Below are 19808 nucleotides of genomic sequence, written 5' to 3'. Positions count from 1 at the left end.
GTTCATACACAAGCAAAACAGCCCCACGGGGTGCTGCTGTGATCTCAGGTAAACAGTTTTAAACAGTATTTACTGAAGAATCGAGAAAATCTGAGCTTAAGTACATCCATTCCCAAGGCCCCAGTAAGATCCCAAGCCCTGATGCAAGGGCTGGCCAGCATGAGCCTCCGTGTCCTCCTGTAAAATGGTCCAGCAGAGGCGAGAGAAACAGCTGTTAAGGGGAGGCTCATAACTCATCCCCTTCAGATGGGTGCCCTGTGCCAAGGCTGGAGAGGTGGGTGCTGGCAGCTTCAGTATCTCTTCTGCCCTGAGCCATGCAGCTCCTGCCCCACGTACAGGCCCCTCTGCTAAGGAAGGGCTTCCCAGGTGGCACAGTGGTAAAGAATCTGCTTGCAATCAGAAGACCCAGGTTTGACTCCTGGATGAGAAAGATCCCCTGGAAGAGGAAATCGCACCCCTCTCCAGTATTCTTGCCTGGGAAATCCCATGGACAGAGGAGCCTGGCGGGCTACAGTCCAGGGGGTCACAAAGAGTTGGACACGACTGAGCGACTAAACACGCATGCACTGCCAAGGAAATGACGGGCAGTTAGCCAGAGCGCCCTCCTTAGAAAGTTTCCTGTGACGGCTGCTGATGCCTGAGCGTGCCCCTTGGGGTCCCCTCCCCACCCAAAGCAGCTTATCCGAGGCCTCCAGGCACCTTGAATGGGCGCTCCCCTCAAGCAGAGCTGCAGGTGAATATCACTTTCTCCCTTTCTGTTCACTTCTGGGGACACTTTATAACTTAGCACCTAGGGCCACTGCCAATTGGCTCTACCCCTCGTTGTGGCCTCTGTGCTCGGCTTCAGGCTGTTACTAGGCAGCCCATGAGCATCACCGGTTAGGTCTCTCTGGGGCCACAGGGGCTGATCCCTTCCCCCAGAGCTGAACCCCATCACTATCCCTGAGCAGACACTCTCCCTGGTGTCTTGTCTTAGGGATCAGTTTTCTTATCTGAGAAACGAATGGTTCCTGACATTCTCTACCATTCTGGCAATGCTCCTCTCTCTACAGGATTCTGTTGAGTGACTATACACAAGCTCTGTCCCTCTCCAGCTTAAAGCAGGATAAGCCTAGCAGGTAGGAGAAAAACTCTGGGGTCAGATGGCCGAGTCCACATCCCAGCTCTGCCGCTCACTGGCTGCGTGACCGTGGGAAACTTACTTAACCTCTTGGTGCCTGTTTCCTTGCTGGAAAATGCAGACAAGGATACTTATTTCAAAGGCGATCCGAGCATAAAATAAATACATACAGGTAAAGGTCTTAGAACAGGGCCAAGCACACAGCCTCCACTAAACATAACTATTATTATTACCAGAAATTTTCACGTATTCTCAATGATTGTGAGGTTCTTTCCCATAGGGCTCTAACTGATTCATCTAAATGTTATTTTTATTATAAGGCACTTACAGAAAACAGCATGTTCTTCTTGTCCTGGTTGACAGCTCTGGGGTCCGGGATGGCATCTGTGTGCTTGGTCACAGACACAGATTCACCTGGATGTAGAATCAGAAATGAGAAGCCTGGGACTTCCCTGGTGGTCCAGCGACTGAGACTCCGCACTCCCCTTTGCAGGGTGCCTGGTTCAGTCCCTGGTCGGGGTACCAGATCCCACATGCCGCAAGTAAAGATCAAAATCACAACTAAGACCCAGTGTAGACAAATACATACATATTTTAAAAAAGAAACAAGAAGCCCCGTGTAAAACCCTCCCATCCCCGGGCCTCTGGACCTCACCGGTCAGGATGGACTGGTCCACTCTCAGCGTGGTGGACTTGATGTCAATGAGACGGAGGTCGGCGGGCACTTTGTCTCCCACTGTGGAGGGAGAACGGCTTGGCTGAGTGTGGCTCTGGGCACCCCTTCCCAGGAAAGCCTGCAGGGTTCCCAGAAGCCAAGGCCAGGGCTGGCAGGCAGGGCTGAGCTGTCCCCTGGCTTACAGTCCCTTTATTCATCCAATGGGGTTCTGGCTAAAGAGCTGTAGAGGGATCCAACAGCCCCCCTCTACAACGTACAGTCAGAAAGAGAAGAGTGGGCTCATTAGCATTTCATAATGCAAGGAGAATACCCCGAAGCACCTGCCACTTCCACGATGTCTCCAGGGACGATGTCCCGAGCAAGGATGCGTTGCACACCCTTTCGGTCCGCGCGGATCACCTTGCCCATCTCAGGCTCATACTCCTTGAGGGCCTCGATGGCACTCTCCGCGTTGCGTTCCTGCAGAGGCAGGAAGGCTATCTATCTCTGCTGGCCCTAGCAAGCCACCCCCTTGGAAGGACACCCCTTGGGGCCTGGGATGGATCTGGAAGCAGAAGGACCTGCAGGGTTCCAGGACCAGGTGAAGGTGACACCTAGCAGCTGGGAGACCCCAGGATGCAGCCGCACCCCCGAGTCTCCCACCTGCCACACGCCCACGATCGCATTGGCCACAAGGATCAGCATGATGACCAGAGGCTCCACGAAGGCTGTCGTGGTCTCCTCGCCCTCCTCAAACCAGGCCAGGACCTGTCGGGATCAGAGCTGGTGAGTGGCAGCTGTGCCATAAGCCAGGGTCTACCTGCCATTTCCTCTGTACTCTGGGTCTGTCTACTCCCGTTTGGGAGGAAGTACCCCTGGGGAGCCCTGGATTTGGAGAGGTCTGCTCTCAGAAGGCCTTGGCTTGGTTACTACTCCCTCCAGGTAGTGACCACCACAACCCACGTCCCACCCCACCCACTCTCAGGGTCGTGGGGCCACTGTTGGCTTGACTGTGGTTCTCCAAGTGTGGGGCCCGGACCAGCAGCAGCATCACCTGGGAACCTGTTAGAAATGCAAATTCCTGGGGTCCATCCCAGACCTGCTGAGTCAGAAACTGGGGTGGACCCCAGCAGTCTGTGTTTGAAGCCGCCCAGGTGATCCTGTTGCAATATCAGGTTCATGGCCCTCTGCTCAGAGGACCATGGTCAGAGGACCAGCCAGAGCCCAGGCCTGGAGGCGGGAGACCTCGTTCCAGTCTGTTCCCACCTCCTGGCCCAAGTGGGTACTTGTCATCCTCTCCAGGCCTCCATGTGTCCATCTGTTCTGTGGAGGGGGTACCAGAACCCTTTTGGCTTAGCTGTAGGAGTGAGTAGGCCAGGATAGTCAGACTGAGCTGGCTGGGCCCCTGCCGGCTGGAGGGCAGGGCTGGGAGCAGGAGTGACAACCACCTTCTGGACTCCATTCCCTGCATGACCCTTGGGTCTCTGCTGCTCAGCCACCAATGCCCCGCTCCCCACCGCTCCACCCTGGGCCCATGGCCCTGTGGGTCCAGAAGGAGTCTAGGCTGAGGACATGGTGGGCAGCAATCGGGAGCAGCAGCCAGGAGGCAGCTGCGGGAGGCTGAGGTCTGAAGTCTCTCTGAGGAGCCATGGAAGGTACTGCATGCGCTCTCAGCCCGGGGGATTCGCCCCCCAGGGACATTCGGCAACATCCGTAGACTTGACTGTCACAACCATGGGGTGCTAATGGCATCTGGTGGGCAGAGGCCAGGGATGCTGCTCAACACTCTACAGCACACAGGACGGTCCCTGCCACAGAGAACTGTCTGGTCCAAGAAGCCAACGGTGCTGATGCTAAGAAACCCTGCACCAAGCCAGGGAGGCGTGGGGTCAGAGGTGCTTTTGCAGGCTCACTCTGAAAACCAGGCTGGAAGAGGGGCTGGAGGGGACACAGAGCTGGGAGTTCACTGTGGGGGCTGCAAGGGTTTGGGCGAAGAATTGATGCTTTCAAACTGTGGTGCTAGAGAAGACTCTTGAGAGTCCCTTGGACTGCAAGGACATTAAACCAGTCAATCCCAAAGGAAATCAACCCTGACTATTCACTGGAGCAGCTTCAGCTACTATTCACAATCTCCAATATTTTGGCCACTTGATGCGAAGAGCCAACTCATTGGAAAAGACCCTGATGCTGGGAAAGATTGAAGGTTGGAGGAGAACGGGGTGACAGGATGAGACGGTTGGATGGCCTCACCAACTCAATGGACATGACTTTGAGCAAACTGGGAGACATTACTGAAGGATAGTGAAGCCTGGCATGCTGCAGTTCATGGGGTCTCGAAGAGTCAGACACGACGGAGCGTGTCTGACTCACGACTGAGCGACTGACAACAAAGGGGGTGGATAGGGGCCCGGGGATGCCCACAGCTGAGAGGATAGCCCTGTGGCTCAGAGCCTGGGTCACTGAGCACTGCCTGAACCTGCTCCCCGGCCCAGGCTGCCTGATGCCGTGGGAAAGGGCTACTTACGAAAGAGACCAGGGCAGCCAGCAGCAGGATTCGAACCAGGAGGTCCTCGAACTGTTCCAGCACGAGCTCCCACAGGGACTTCCCTGGGAACGGGAGCGCCACATGAGGGCTGGGCTCCTGACCGACTGCCCGATCGTGTCCATGCGGAGCTGCGGTGGCCCAGTCCCTCCCTCCCATTTGAAGGAGGAGAACCCGAGGCCCTGAGAGGCACAGATGGGCAACGCTGGGGGCTCAGCCAGGCCCCACCGCCTGGGAGGGGAGGACACAGCCTGACGGTGGCTGGCCCGGGGTGCCATCTGGTGCCCTTGCAGGCCGCCCCGGCCCCAGCCTCACCTTCCTCGGTCGGGAGTTCTGCAGGATCCAGGCAGCCACAGGAGCCATGAGGAGACAGAAATGACCGGGTTACTGAGCAGAGTCTGAGCAGTCCCCTCCCTGCGGTGCCCACCAGAACCCCCACGATGGGCAGAACACATTCCCCCGAGGTCTCTGAGGTCACAGAACACATGGTTTGTGCCCGGATACTTTCACATCCCTCCCCCACCTGATTCTGGTGGAGGATGGCCTGCTGTGACCTGACTCACCCTGGGACAAAAACCAAGCCAGGGCCCTCCAGACCCTCCAGGCCAGTTCCTCCTCCACTGCACAGAGGGGAAACTGAGACCTGGAGTTGGGAACCCTGAGGTCACATCAAGGTAGAGTTGGTAGTTCTCAGGGCTCCCTGCACTGCCCTTTCTCAGATGCCCACCCAGTCCCATTCAATGTCCCCCTACCCATGGGGTCCCCCTAACCACAATGTCCCATTCAAACAGAAAACTGGCTCAGGCCACCTCTGACACACCTGCTTCTCCAGGACCAAGGGGACAAGGCCCGCAGCACTGCCCAACCTACCCAGGGCTCCCTGGGCATGACCTCAGCAGGCAGCGCCCCAGGCTTCAGTTCCTGGAGGCTGAATGTCAGCTTGGTCCCTCCCAGCGCCCCGCTCCAGCAGGCTCAGAGAGGACCCAGTCAGCCTGCCGAGGCCCAGACCCACAGAATATTTTGAAGAACCATGTCTCCAAACACCACAAGGACCTGCTGTGCCTTTACAGGCTCCACTTTCATCTCCTTCAGGTCCTGAAGCACCCATGTTACAGGTAGAGCTGGCTGCCCCAGTAGCTAAGTCCGGGAATCTTCCCAACAGCCTAAAGGGGAGGTAGGTGGGGAAGCTGACCCCATCTTGCAGGTGCAAGAACTGAGGTCCAGAGTGGATGCGTGGCTTGAACAAGGTCACACAGCAAGCAGGGGTGTTTATGGGTCTGAGGAAAGGGGCCCTGGAAGGGCTTCTTCCTCCTGCCGATCTCAGGACCTGCACAAGGCTGTCTGAGGGCTCTCTCAGACTGAACCTAACTGAGCCTTGTCTCCTTTTCTCCCTTGCTATTCCCAGGACAATCCCTGGGCCAGCAGCATCGGGGTCACCAGGGAGCTTGTTAGCAATGCAGAACCCAAGGCCCCACCCCAGGCCGCTCTTCCTCCCTCCTCCTCGCTGACATGGGTCCTTGCCTCCGCCACCTGCTTTCAGCTCAAGCGCCAGCCGGCATTTTTTCCCACGGGCGCCCCCTACCCTGACCACCTGTTTGGAAGGTCTGGGGTCTGCACCTGGCAGCTGTACCATGGGGAGTACTGAGCAGCACACTGGGCTGCAGGAATCCAGGAGGAAAACATATAACCTAAAAATACACTTTCTAGCATTTTTCTCCAAAGTCCTATTTTAGGCAACAGCTGACATTTTCCGTGGAAAATGTAATCTCCAGTGTCCTGAGTTGAGATTAAAATCAAACAGACTTTTTCCTTCTGATCTATTTAGCTAAAGTGAACAGGAAAGGCAGGAGAGAGGGCCAGCCCTGGCTTCTGGGCCAATTCTCCAATGGAGCAGGGTCTTTTAGAGGTCATCTCAGCCATGCCCCAGCCTCGGAGTACACGTCAGCCTGCTTCTGCCATGCTAAACCCAGGAGTTTCCTCAACCCCTCAACCTCCGCAGGTGTCTTCAGGATTCCTGACCTAAGGAAGAGTTTATCTGTAAGTCTCACCCGAATCCCTCCCTCTGTCTACCTAGCCCCTCCCTCTGCTGGCGTGTAGCCTTGAAGCCACCATATTCCTCAGGGCATTTTTTCCGGATAGGGGCGAGGCCTGGGGTTGGGAAACCTGTTCCAGAACATACCAGCTCTAGTGAGTGAAGTTGCTCAGTCATGTCCAACTCTTTGCAACCCCATGGACTATAGCCTACCAGGCTCCTCTGTCCATGGAATTTTCCAGGCAAGAGTACTGGAATGGGTTGCCATTTCCTTCTCCAGGGGATCTTCCCGAGCCAGGTATTGAACCTGGGTCTCCTGCATTGCAGACAGACACTGTATCACCTGAGACACCTGCGAAGCAGCCACCAGCTCCAGTCCCCACTGCAAACTGCCCTCCACCTGCCGGTCTCACCGGGTCTCCTCCCTCTCCCCTTCCACCTGACTGTCCCCTTCTGCTGACTCACAGCCCAATCCAAGGTCCACTCTTGGTGGTCATTATCACGCTGTTCCCCCGGGGCTTCTCATTCTCCCCACCTTGTGGACACACAATAGGACTGTACGTCCTATCTTCCTGTGCGAGTTGCAAAAAGAAGGATGTGTGTTAGTTTGGGCTGGAATGTAGAACTGTTGGAGAATGGCACTGTCCAGTGGAACTTCCTGCGGTGATGGAAAAGCCCTATAGCCATGCTGTCTGATACGGTAGCCACCAACCACATGGAGCTATTGAGCACTGGGAATGTAGCTAGTGCGACTAAGTAGCTACATTTTATTTATTATTATTTTAAAATATTTAATTATTTGGCTGTGCCAGGTCTTGGCTGCAGCATGTGGGATCTTCCATCTTCACTGTGGCATGTGGAATCTAGTTCCTTGACGAGGGATCAAACTTGGGCCCCCTGTGTTGGCAGCCGAGTCTTATGACACTGGACCGCCAGGAAAGTCCCAATAGGTATATTTTAAATTAATTTTAATTCACTGAAACTCAAACAGCCACACAAGGCTAGCGGCTGCCCCAGTGGACAGCACAGTCTGGAGCTCTCTGACCCTCTGCTATAGCAACCAGGACCTGTGTGACGGTATCTGCTTTGTGAACCTGAGTCACAGAGTCAGAAGACACCGAGCTGCACGGAGGTGTGTACGTACAGTGTGAGCAAGAGATGACCTGAATTGTTTCAAGCCACTGAAACTGGGGGGTTGTAATGCAGGATAACCCGGCTAATCTTAACCAATGCCCTCTTCTCCCCAGACCTGGCCTCTACCGGGGTAGAGCAAGGCATCCCTTCCACTCCCACCCCCTGCTCCTAGGGCAGGCTCAGTAAGCCATGAGGTCACTGCAGATGCCCCGCCCATCCATGCAGGAGGGCCCGTCCCTGCTCCTGAAGTGCAAGCGCTTCCAGTCCTGCCTGAGCAGCTGGCTCTCTGGGGGGCCCTGGGCCTCATTTGGAAGATGGAGTACCACCCCCACCCTGCAGGGCTACTATGTGAATGAGCATTATTATCATTACTGAGTCACAGTTATTAAGCACCTGCTGCTGCTGCTGCTAAGTCACTTCAGTCATGTCCGACTCTGTGCGACCCCAGCGATGGCAGCCCACCAGGCTCCCCTGTCCCTGGGATTCTCCAGGAAGAACACTGGAGTGGGTTGCCATTTCCTTCTCCAATGCATGAAAGTGAAAAGAGAAAGTGAAGTCGCTCAGTCGTGTCCGACTCCTAGTGACCCCATGGACTGCAGCCTACCAGGCTCCTCCGTCCATGGGATTTTCCAGGCAAGAGTACTGGAGTGGGGTGCCATTGCCTTCTCCGTATTAAGCACCTACTATATGTCCTTGCCTGGAGAATCCCAGGGACGGGGGAGCCTGTTGGGCTGCCGTCTCTGGGGTCACACAGAGTCGGACACGACTGAAGCGACTTAGCAGCAACAGCAGCATATACCAAAGAACTTCCTAGGTGGCGCTAGTGGTAAAGAATCCACCTGCTAATGCCCGAGAGGCAACAGCTGTGGGTTCGATCTCTGGGTTGGGAAGATCCCCTAAAGAAGGAAATGGCATCTCACTCCAGTATTCCTGCCTGGAAAATTCCATGGACAGAGGAGTCTGGCGGGCTACAGTCCACGGGGCCACAAAGAATCGGACAGGACTGAGCGACTGAGCACTCACACCAAGCGGTGTGCCACATGCCTACTTCATCTGCGGAGATGAACCGTGGCACGCTGTGCGCCTAACACATGAGGAGGTGCTCCGCAGGCAGGATAGTCACCTCCTCGTGTGCACCACTCTCTGGTGATTCTCAAACAAGCCAGCAAAGAGGATATGATTATTATTCCCATTTTACCAAGTAGAAGCGCAGAGAGGTTGAGTGCCTACCTAGTTCATGGTCACACAGCTGGGAAGTGGCAGGGAAGGGTTTTGAGCTCAGGCAGTTTGGCTCTCGAACCCGTGCTCTGGCCCTCTTGCACTCACTCCTAGACTGTCCTGCCTTCCCACCGCAGTGGTCCCTGAGCTCCCCCAGTCAAGATCACCTAAAAGACCATAATCTCCCATGTCCTGACTGTTGGGCTGGGAGCCATCGTCAGCTGGCCCTTCCAAGGAGAACGCCCATCTCTTGATGCCATCCACCAAGCCTCACGGGCCAAGACAGAAACAAGAGGTGCCGCCCCTCCCAGACCCCCGCTGGGCCAATCCGGGGGCATATGACTCCCCTCAGTATTGCCTGAATCGTTCATACGGTGGCCTCTCCTGAACAAACCCTGCTCTGGGTAACTGTTGCCAGACTGAATCAGCCCCTGTCCACAGATATCAGATGCGGAGCTGGCCTGTAGGGTCCTGGGATGTGATCAGAGAAACTGCAGCTGACAGAACAGAGTCTGGTCCAAGGACTGGAATTCAAATCCTATTATCTCAGTAGTTCTGTGACCATGGGCAAGTCACTTTAAGCCTGGATGTGCCTCAGTTTCCCCATCTGGAAAATAAGGATAATATTTTCCAGGATAAAGGATATAAGGATAAAATAAGGATATATTAAGCAACCACCTCATGAGGCTGCGTAACATGTATGAAGCACAGTGTGTGTGAATGTTCAGTAGACCTTAGCCATGACAACAGTGAACAGAAGTTCCCGTGTCCCGAGCACCTGGGACAGCACCTGGCACACAGCAGGCACTCAATAAAACGGAATGAATGAATGACCCTACCCTGCTCACCGACGTTCCATGGGCCTACAAGATAAAGACCAACCTTCAAGACCTTCCTGGACTCACCTGTCCAGAATCACTCTCATATCTTAGGTGGCTGGCCCTCCCTCCACCCGCCAAGCAAGATGCCTCACGGTTGCCCCTGGTTTTGCCCCGCTCCAAGATTTTGCTTTCACAGTCCCTTCTGTGCAGGGTACCTCCCCATCTCATCAGAACTTCCAGGAGGGCTTCCTGGAAGAGTCCTCCTGCTCCAGCATCGGCGTACCTCTAGGGCGAGCAGGGGGTGAGTCATCCCTAGGTCCACCCAGAGCCTCACAGAATTGTTTATTCACTTGCCCCACGGTTCAGCCCTGGGGCCACAGCCCAGAGCCCAGGAGAAGGGAGGTGCAAGGCCAAGACTGCCCCCAGGCTCCACTCACCACCTGCTCCCTTAATTCCCCCCTTGACTCCTTCCGCCATTGGAAACTGGTATTTCGGCTTCTAAATGTTGGTTCCAGCCAGGTTCCAGCCGGGTGAGGCGAGTGCTCACCAAGGTCTTCCTCAAAGGTAAATTTGCAGAGCAATTAAACTCTCATTTGCAAAGTCAGGGAGAGGCCTAGGCTGGGCAGACCCCACCCCACCCTCCTGGCCTGTCCCTGGTCTCCAGGCCCCACCTGGAGTGGTCAGTCCTACCTGGCTGACCAGGCCCCAGAGGCCAAGTGTTGGCAAGGCAACTGTGTACCCGCGGTGCTGTGGGCAGATCCGGCCATGCCTCAGAGAACTGCTGGTACACGGGCTTGGGGTGCTACAGGGGCAGGACTGGTGCAGAGGGGCGGGGGGTGGGGTGCCAAGGCTGCCCAACAAAGGTGTGAGAACTAGGGTGAGCCTGAAGGCTCTTCACACCTGGGAAGCCCCTGTAGGGGATCTCAGAGCTGTGTCTCCGCCCTACAGACAACGGGGCCAAGGAAGCGGGTGCCTCGGCTGAGGGCAGGAGATAAGGTCACAGCCAAGTCATCACCGGCGGGAATCTAAATCAAGACCATCCCTCCCACGTGGCGGCCCTGGAGCTCCAGTACCCACTGCACAGATGGGCAGGCTGAGGCCCAGGAAGGCAGGTGCCTGCCCCAGTCACAGCCCCTCCCCCAGGCCCCTTAAACCGAAACACTGCCCATTCCCCGCAGAGACCTCCTGGGACTTCACCTGACCCCTACGTCCCTGGGCTCTGGGGTAAAGGCGCTTTGGGGGGGGGAGGTGATGGCCCAACCCAGTCCTGTCTCCTGCCAAGGCTCACATCCAGCAGGAGTGATAGGCAGCCCATCCGTGGACACAAGGAGAGCCAAAGGCTCCTAAATATATACAATAAAATGCCCAATAGGATTTGCAAACAGAAAAATGCAAAGGAAGACTGTGAGAGGCCACCTCCTATCAGATTGGCATCTGATAAGGCACTGTGTTGGTGAGGCGGTGGGGAAACAGGCCAACCGGTGCAACTTTATGAAGAACGGTGAGCAACAGCTATCAGCACTGAAAATACACGCTTCTTGGACCCAGCAATTCCACTTCTAGGAATCTGTCCTTTGGTGATTTTCAGTGTGTGAAATGACATGAGGACAAGGATATGCCTTATGTGTGTGATAACAGAGGCTTCGCACAAACCCCAAATCCATGAGAAGCCAGAGGGAAGAAATGCTGGGATGGCCATGTGAAGAAACTCTGCAAAGCCACTAGAAAGCCCAAGGATGCTCCACGTGGAACCATCCACAAGAGTGACTGTCACAAGGAGAAGAGGGGCAAAAGGCCCTCAAAATCCACTCCCTTTCATGTAAAAAAGACCATCGATCACAGATCCAGAGGTGTGTGCGCGCAGGATATCTTGGGAAGGAGACACTAGGGCTGCCGGGAGGGGTTCGTGGGGACAGGGCTAGGGAGCATTTACCCTACACTTTAGGGGCTTTTTGCATGTGGTGCTGTGTGCCCATTTTTACTCAAAAAACAAGTTGAGGGAATTCCCTGGCGGTCCAGTGGTTAGGACTCCACACTCTCACTGCCCAGGGCCTGGGTTCAATCCTTGGTCAGGGAATTAAGATGCCACAAGCCATGGTCAAAAACAAACAAAACAAAATCAGTTGAAAGTTTGTAGAAATCCCCCCGCACACCCCGCCCTGGGCACCTCTGGGACCTGCCGAGAAAGCCAAGCTCACAAGAGGCCAGGAGCCTCCCACTTACTGCCCTGTCGGGGCCTCAGAGGGCACGGCTACATGCCGGGGTGCAGACAGATGGGGGGACAACTCCAGGCACACTCACTGACTGACGCCCCCCCCCCCAACCTCTCTGCTCAGAGGGCGGGGAGAAGGACCCCGCCCCCTCCTCTGCGGCAGAACTTGCGAACTTTAGCACTTAAGCAAATGACTTCCTGGTGGTTTCTAGCACTAACGACTTTGCAGGTGCAGAGACTCCTGGGGTTGAGGGGACACTAGTCCCTGGGGTGTTCCCCCGCCCCCACCGGCTTCTGGCCCAGAGCCACACCAGGCTCCTCTCCCGCCACAATAAGGGAGGGCTCGGTGTACGCAAACACTCACAATAACTCTTGTGGCACGGGTCCTATCATAGCCTCACTGACAATGAGCAAATAGAGGCACAGAGAGGCAAAGCAGTTGGTCTAGGATTGCACAGCTATGAAGGGGCAGAGCTAGGGCCTGAAACCCTGTCAGCCTTACTCCATAGGCCGTGTGGGGCGCCCAGGCTTCCTCCTCAGGCCGGGGCTGGGCGGGGAGGAGAGCCTGAGGCAGGAAGGGGCAACTGGCTCTCTTCTCCTCAGCTCAGGACTTTCAGAGCCCTGGAATGCTTCCTGAGGAAAAAGCCCTCGGAGGAGCCGGGGCGGGGGTAGGGGTGGGGTGGTTGGTGCAGGGAGAAGGCGAGCAGAAGGTCCCACTAGCTCCTAGCGAGCTGACCCAGCTCCGAGCACAGGCTCCTACTCCAGGGTCCCGGAGTCTGCAGAAACTGTGACCCCCTTGAACAGACAGGAAAAGTGAGACCCAGAGAGGGGCAGGCACCCAGGATTAGCTCCATTTACTGGGTGACCTTAGGTAAGCTGTCTAACCTCCTGGTGCCTCAGTTACCCCCTCTGTAAAATGGGGATGACAGCAGTTGTTTTTAGGAAGGAAAGAAGACAAGAGATGAAAAGTGCTAAGACCAGTGCCTGGTACATAGTAAACAAGTGAGTATTAGCTTTTATTTTTACTACCATCAAAGCACAGAGGAACCAGAGGAGCCCAGGAATAGCCACTCCCCAGCTTTTCCTACCGCCCTCCCCAAAACACACATCCACCTCTCTGGACCTACACACTGCACCGACATCCTATCCATCACCAGCCAGGGCACCCTAAAATCCTCTCACCTAAACCAGACAGCATCGGGGAGAACTAAAGGCTCCCTCGTTCTCAGTCAGCTTCCCCTCTTCAGGGAGACATGGGGGCCAGAAAGGAGAGGGTGTTGGCCACGGTGAGGCAGAGCAACCTCTGTATGGTTCTGGAGAAGGGCTGGGCTCTAGCTTCCTTTGGGAATGAGGACTCCCAAGCGGGAGGCCACAGAGAGGAGGCGGTGGAACCCCAGCTCTGCTGCCCTGACCCCCACCCCCACCCATGAGCTGGGGGACCGGCCCGCCTTGCCCTGAACTCCTCCGGCAAGGACACCCTGCCTGCCAAGTCACTAATAGGGGATATTAAATAATATTTATCTCCCTAGTTCCTCCCACAGCTCAACTAAATATAGCAGCTAATTTTTTTGAAAAAGGATTTCTGCTCCAGAAAGATAATATTTATATAAGAGGTGGTTGTCATAAACCAATACAAAACCCAAAGCTCCCTTTCTGACAGCTCTTTGCAATTTTCAAGCCAGCCCTGGGCAGTGAGACACACGGGCCAGAGAACCTCCCCTCTGGCTGGCGGGGAGCCCTGCCAGGGTGAGTCCCCAAGATCTGAAAGGACCTGGGTCCAGGCTGCATGCTGGGAATGGAGATGACATTTCTCTCCAGAGCCCTAGGGACTCCGAGCCCTAGGGGTGGACGAAGGGGGCAAAATCCTGACTGGAAGTGACTTGGTGGGGTGGACCTCTGCTTCTTCCACCTTCCCAGGGCCACATCTGGACAGTACAGGCACTGGCCAGTGCCTCTGGGCCGGGGGAGAATCCCACACGCCACTGAACAGGAGAAAGGATGACACCTTTCCCTCCCAAACAGCAACAGCGTCCAAGGCTGCCTCGGAGACCAGAGATGGGACAGGCGTGGCTCCAGGTCACCCAGGAAGGAAAGGCCTCCCCAGGCAACTCCCAGTGCGAGGCCTTGAACCTGTCACCCTGCAGGGAGGTGGGTCTCCCGCCTCAGCAGTTCAAAGCCCCCACCACCGACTCCACCAGCCACATCCGCCCGGGGTGGCAGAAAGAGGAAGACCTGGGGATGGGGGTGGGGGCACCGAAGCTCCCAGCTGACAAGCTGCACCTTCCGGGCGTTTTATTGAGCCCTAGAGGGAGACCCTCGGGGTAAGCTGGGAGGCGGGACCTCAGGGTCTCCGGCTGGTCCCCCTCCAGCTGACCTCGGTGTGCGCACCTGCCGGACTCCGGCGGGCTGCAGCGGCGCGGGGATCCAGCGCGCAGCGGCGATGGGGGTGGGCTAGGACCTGCGGGAGTGGACCGCGACCGGGATGGAGGTGGGAACCCCGGAAGGGCCGCACCGGTCCCTGGGCCCGGAGGGAGGAGATCGGGGTGGGGGAGCCAGGCGTCCGGTCTCCGAACCCGGAACCCGCACCTCCTTCTCCGGCGAAGGTGCAGCGCGGCCTCGCCGGGAGCCCCCAAAGCGTCTGCAGAGGTTTCCGGAGCCCTCGCTTCCTGCCCGCCCGCCCGCGGGGGCCGATGGCTGGGAGGGGCGAGGACCACTCCGCGACCACCTTGCCGGGGTGGGTTGGGGGGAGGGCTGAGACCGCGGCGCGCGAGGCCCCCGCTGCCCCCGCCTGGCGCGCGCTCTCACCGTTAGGGCCGTAGCGCTCCCGCGCGCCAGTCACCTGCTCCGCGCTCAGGCCGCCCTCGGCTGTCACCGAGAAGCGGCGCAGCACGTCGGCGGCCGGGAGCAGGTGCGCCTCCTCCATGCCGCCCGCCCGGACGTCTGCGCCGTCGGCACAGTGGGGGCCGCCTCTCCGAGGGGCTACTGCACGGGACGTGGGGGACTCGGACCCCGACGGGCGCCGCGCGAGGCCATGACCGCGCTGGGACCTTCCCCGACGGCAGTGGCGGCGGCGGCCCGGGCCCCCGCCAGGATGCTGCGCCCCGGGCGCCCTCCCCGGGGCGGGGCGGCGCGGGGCCCGCCCCCGCACTCACACCCCTTCCGGCCGCCCTCGGAGCCCTCCGCCCCGCCCCCGCAGCGCCCCGGGGCGCGGAGGCTGGGCCACCCGCCCATTCTGCAGAAGGGGGAACTGAGGCCGCCCACGCGGAACGCGCAGAGCTTGGGGGAGCCGAGGGCTCGAGGTCCGGAAGGGCCTCGGCCACTGGCCACAGAGCTCCAAGGGGTGGGGGTGGGGAACAGGGCAGGGAACTGGGGAGGGCTGCTGAGCTGAGCTGTCTCTGAGCTGCTTTCTCTTGAGCCCTCTTGGGTCCTGGGGGGTTGCAAGATGGGAGACGTCCATAGAGGAGTTTCCTACCCCCTTGCTCGAACTCTGCCAAGTGTGACCGTGGGTCCAGAGGGAACCTAAAAGCCTGTGAATAAGCAAGTCTCCGGAGCTGACGATGTTTTTCTTCTTTTGATGTTGCAGTTAAGTTCACTTCACTCGCTCAGTCGTGCCCGACTCTTTGCGACCCCATGGACTGCAGCACGCCCGGCTTCCCTGCCCATCACCAACTCCTAGAGCTTACTCAGACTTTTGATGCTTATGCTTGCTTTATTGTTGTTCTAAAGTCCAGCGATGAGGTTATTCCTCAGACAACCAGAACCTCTAACAGTGACCCAGGATAGATAAAGTAAACCAGTCTTGTTGACTCACACCCTCACCCCAGTAGGAAATGTAACTGCCAGAGGCCTCCCTCCAGAAGTCTGACGGTGTGTGGGGTGTAGGCCTCTGACCAAGAGCCCTAGGGAGAGTGACTCTGGCCCAGGGCAGGGGAGGGTCTGGGGAACCCCCATTCCAGTGCTCCCTGAGCTCCAATCTGTCCAGGGGTACCAGGAGGAGGGGCTGTAGGTCAGGGAAGCAAACGGGGGAAGGCAGAAATCCCCTCACAGTGCCAAAAGGAGGAGCAGAAGAGAGCAATCTGCTCCTACCGGTCTGACTTGAGAGACCCAGTCCCCAGCACCACCAGAGCCCCCCCCCCCCACCACATACCCCCACCATGCTGGCCTGTGCTGCCCAGATCTTTGGGATCCACCTTGGCCGTACAAGGTCAGAGATTTCAGAACTGAGTCCACTTGACTGGTTGTTCAGACTCCAGACTCTACGTGTCTCTGCAGCCAGAAACCCTTCCAGGCTGCTGCAGCTGTCCACGCTTTCCCCAACACACAGTCCCCAGCTTCCAGCCTGCCCAACCCCCATGTTGCTGGCCCCTACTCAGTGTCCCCCCTGTTCCTGATCTCTTTCTCCCAGAATGGGGCCACGGTCCTCCTCCTCTGTCTCCCCTTTGCCTCGCCTCCTCGAATATAGAGACAATCAGTGAGGACTAGCTGGCAGCAAGGTCCAGCCCTTGGTTGCTTTTGACGGGTCACCCAGAGGCATCCGCTGGGGCTCAGCCTGCTGCCGTTAAGGTAGGGCGATGCTGGTTTTCTGGCTGTGGCTCCTTGCAGGCTGACTATTTATTTATTTGTAATATTTTTATCTGCTCTTTTGGCTGTGCGGTGTCTTATTTGTGGCTCATGGGATCTTTAGTTGCAACATTTGAATTTTTAGTTTCAGCATATGGGATCTAGTTCCTCAACCAGGGATCGAACTCCTCTACATTGGGAGCGCAGAATCTTAGCCACTGGACTGCCAGGAAAGTCCCACAGGTTGACATTTTACATCCCAAGTCTAATATTCCCTGTGTTTCTCCCTTTCTTCCTCCACCTCTGCGGTCCACAGAGGCAGCCCTACCTGTATCTCTAAGTTGTCAGGGAAAATGTTAGCCAGGGCTCCATGGGGACAGAGAGCCCTTCACTAGAGACCTCTCTCCCAGGGACATGAAGCCCTGGTCACAAAAGCAGCTGGAAATCCCTCCCCTCCCCCACTTACACTCCCCTTTGTCAACTCCAGGGACCTTAACACGAAGCCTCTCCCACTCCACCCCGCCCTCGGCTGTCAGTTGGTGTTTGCTGGAAGGAAGCGCCAGAAGGCTTGTCTGTTTGCTCTGGCAGCCTGGCCCATGTTCCCTTTCTCCAGCCCACCCCACCCCACCCTGCCTCTGAAGCCACCCCAGGCAGGGCCGGCAGCTGCCAGCAACTCTGGCCCCCCCACCTGGCAGGTTCACACACCCGTCAGCACGCCCACCTGCTCCGCTGCCCCCATGACAACTTCTGGGCAGAAGATTCTCCGCAGAATCTGCCACAGACTCACACACAGTCATCTCACACCCCAGCTTCTTGCCCAGTTGCTGTGTGCCCCATTATACCCTCTGTCTTCACCTAGACAACCAGCTGGTGGCCAGGGGGACGTGGGCACAGGTACACTGTCCAAAGGGCTGGTCTGTCCTCCCCACCTCCCAGCTGCCAGGTACTGAGAGCTCCAAGCCTGACAGCCAGTCCCAGTGCTGTCTAAATCCCCCACAGGACAGACGATGGCAGAGCTTACCACCTCTGTGGCAGGAGGCATGCCTGCCAAACTCACCTGAAGCGGGGGAAGGTGGAGCATGGGGGAAAGGTAAGTCTTTGCTGCTGGATCTGGACACAGGAAGAAGCTGTTGCAGACAGAAAAAAACCCCCTACGTAGAAGGTGGGAAACCTCAGTCGTGTGCTAGAGACAGCGGCTCAGTCCCTCTGCCTGGAGGGATCATAAGGAGCACGAGGACGAGGGTCAGGAGAGTAGATCAGAGAGGCAGGGCTAGGACGCTGAGAACCTTGATGGATCATTTAATGGCCTTTTTAAGCAGTGAGGGTTCCAGGTCACATTTGCCTTTAAGAATGGCGTCCCTCCCAGAAGCTGTTAAGAGGGCAGGACTAAAGGGGAGAACAGAGGCTGAAAGGACCCCGCATATATTCTGAAGAAAAGGAGGAGGTATGGGCTTCCCAGGTGGCTCAGCGGTAATGAATCTGCCTGCCATGCAGGAGACATGGGTTCGATTCCCTGGGTCGGGAAGATCTCCTGGAGAAGGGAACGGCAACCCATTCCAGGATTCTTGCCCGGACAGAGGAGCCTTGCGGGCTACAGTCCATGGGGCCGAAAAGAGTCAGACACGACTGAGCAACTGACACTTCACCTCCAAAAGTCAAAAGTCAGACCAAAAGTCAGAGTGGGCTGTGATGGAAAAGGACCTGGTTGTGGATTAGATTCCAGGATGAGAGAAAGTAAGGAATGACAGCTAACTCCTGGTGGGTAAGAGGTTTAGCCCTGAGGTCGAGGAGGAGCGGCTGGGGATAGGAGGCTAGGAGTGCATCTGGGGCCACAGGAGTGTGAGGGTCCTGCGGGCCTGCAGGTGAAAGTGGAGTAGGCTTTCTCCAGCAGCTTCCCTCTCCCTGCCACGCTTCATCTGTCTCTGTCCCTGCTCAGAGAAGGCCCCACCTTCTCCCTCAAGCCTTGCAACAGCCTCCTCCCCGGCCTCCCTGCCTCCACACTTCTCTCTGTTTATCATCAGCCTGAGCTGGTGATTTCTTGACTTCATCCCTCTGTTCAAGAACCTTCCTTCGCTCCCTGTGACCCATGACCAGTAGGATAAAACCCAGACCCTTCAACCCAGAAGTCACAGCCCTTTCTTCCCATCTGGCTCCCACACATATCCCAGCAGACCGGTCTCTCCACAACTCTGCAAACCAGCCTTTCACATTCTAGTTTTAGCCGTTTGTCCAGGCTGTTCTCCAGCCTCACGTGCTTTCCAGCTCTGTTCCCTAAAGTGTTTCCCCGCTTTGGAAACTCAGTTCCTTGGCTTCCCCACCCTTGTGTTTTCATGCTGTTCCCTGCATGCTTCTGGCTCTGAAGGAGGCCCCGTAGATCAAGGCTTATCTCCCCATTGTGCACAAGGGGAAACTGAGGCCCAGGCAGAGGTTGGGACTCAAGCAGGCACATGAGCCAAGGAAGCCAAGTCGGAGCTTTGGCTGAAACTCCCTGGCTGTGAGTCCTGTTCCTCCTGTGCAGATGGCTTTCCTCAGCTGCGTTAAGCTGCTGAGCTGGGAAGAGCTCCTTCAAGGCCCGGGAGTGAGCATGGGACAGCCTGGTCAATGGGGGCTCCACTTTGAAGCTGGGAGGGCCTCAAGCTCTAGTTCAGGGGACAGGTGCCAGGCCAGAGTTTGGGAGGGTTGGAGGCAGGAGGACTGGATTCCCACCCTCTTGTTGTCCCAGCTTCCCCTCCTTGCTCTCATTCTCTCCCTCCCTCCCTTCCTTTTTCTTTTTTCTTCTTCCCTTCCTTCCTTCCCAAATATTTATCAAGGACCCAGCATCCACCAGGAACAGTGCCAGACCCTGGGGAAAGGGTCCCTGTTCCCCTGAGTTCACCTGGAGAAGGGAGCAAGTCCATTCATCCCAAATAACCACACATAGAGACAGGCGGTGGGTTCCAGGGATGCCTTGAAGATATGGTGGGGAGGACAGGGAGATCAGAGGAGGTCTCCCAGGGGGAAGGCATGCTTCTGCTGAAATCTGAAGGAACAGGGGAGGGAAAGGTGTTTTAGGCCAAGGGAAAAAGTGAAAGCGTCTGGCTCTGGGACTGTAGCCCACCAGGCTCCTCTGTCCGTGGAATTCTCCAGGCAAGAATAGTGGAATGAGCTGCCATTTCCTCCTGCAGGGGATCTTCCTGATCAGGGATCACACTCAGGTCTCCTGCATTGCAGGCAGGTTCTTTACCATCTGAGCCAGCAGAGAAGCCCAAGGAAATGCCATGCAAAGCTGGCTTGGCCACAAGGCCTTGGAGGTGCCTGCCCATCTCGGGGCCCGAGTCCTCCTGTCTGTCCCATTGTGCCAGCAGTGGAGTGGCTAGGGCAGGGGCCGTGGTCTTTAGAGAAGACGGAGGGGCTGGGGTTGCCCTGTAGCTGCCCCACTTTGGTTTGTAAATGGGTTTGACTTGAATGCAAACAGCCCTAGAGACCTGGGAACCTCACTTCCTCTTCCGGGGTCACTGGGGTCCAGCGGGCAGGT

The 19808-nt window shown here is 56.9% G+C and overlaps 1 protein-coding gene across 8 annotated transcripts in view; it reads right to left on the bottom strand.

The window, feature by feature from the left end:
* Window positions 1-14841, bottom strand: part of ATP2A3 (ATPase sarcoplasmic/endoplasmic reticulum Ca2+ transporting 3) — a 34318-nt gene extending 19477 nt beyond the window's left edge. For 4 of the 8 annotated variants that reach the window (XM_006079688.4, XM_025280831.3, XM_025280832.3 and 1 more), the window contains exons 1-7: window positions 14540-14840; window positions 4633-4650; window positions 4300-4382; window positions 2439-2543; window positions 2117-2255; window positions 1776-1856; window positions 1449-1534 (exon numbers count right to left, since the gene is read on the bottom strand). In XM_006079688.4, the coding sequence (XP_006079750.2) occupies window positions 1449-1534; window positions 1776-1856; window positions 2117-2255; window positions 2439-2543; window positions 4300-4382; window positions 4633-4650; window positions 14540-14657 (630 nt within the window). In that variant the 5' untranslated portion in view covers window positions 14658-14840. Of the gene's footprint in view, window positions 1-1448; window positions 1535-1775; window positions 1857-2116; window positions 2256-2356; window positions 2379-2438; window positions 2544-4299; window positions 4383-4632; window positions 4651-14539 lie in introns of those variants that run through there. The other 4 variants (XM_006079686.4, XR_006549615.2, XM_006079687.4 and 1 more) reach the window with 3 other exon arrangements.
* Window positions 14842-19808: the final 4967 nt, after the last annotated feature.

Source organism: Bubalus bubalis, chromosome 3 (genome assembly GCF_019923935.1).
Source record: "Bubalus bubalis isolate 160015118507 breed Murrah chromosome 3, NDDB_SH_1, whole genome shotgun sequence".
Lineage (NCBI taxonomy): Eukaryota > Metazoa > Chordata > Mammalia > Artiodactyla > Bovidae > Bubalus > Bubalus bubalis.
Note: the sequence above shows the minus strand (reverse complement) of the source record. Positions and strands in the feature narration are given on the sequence as shown.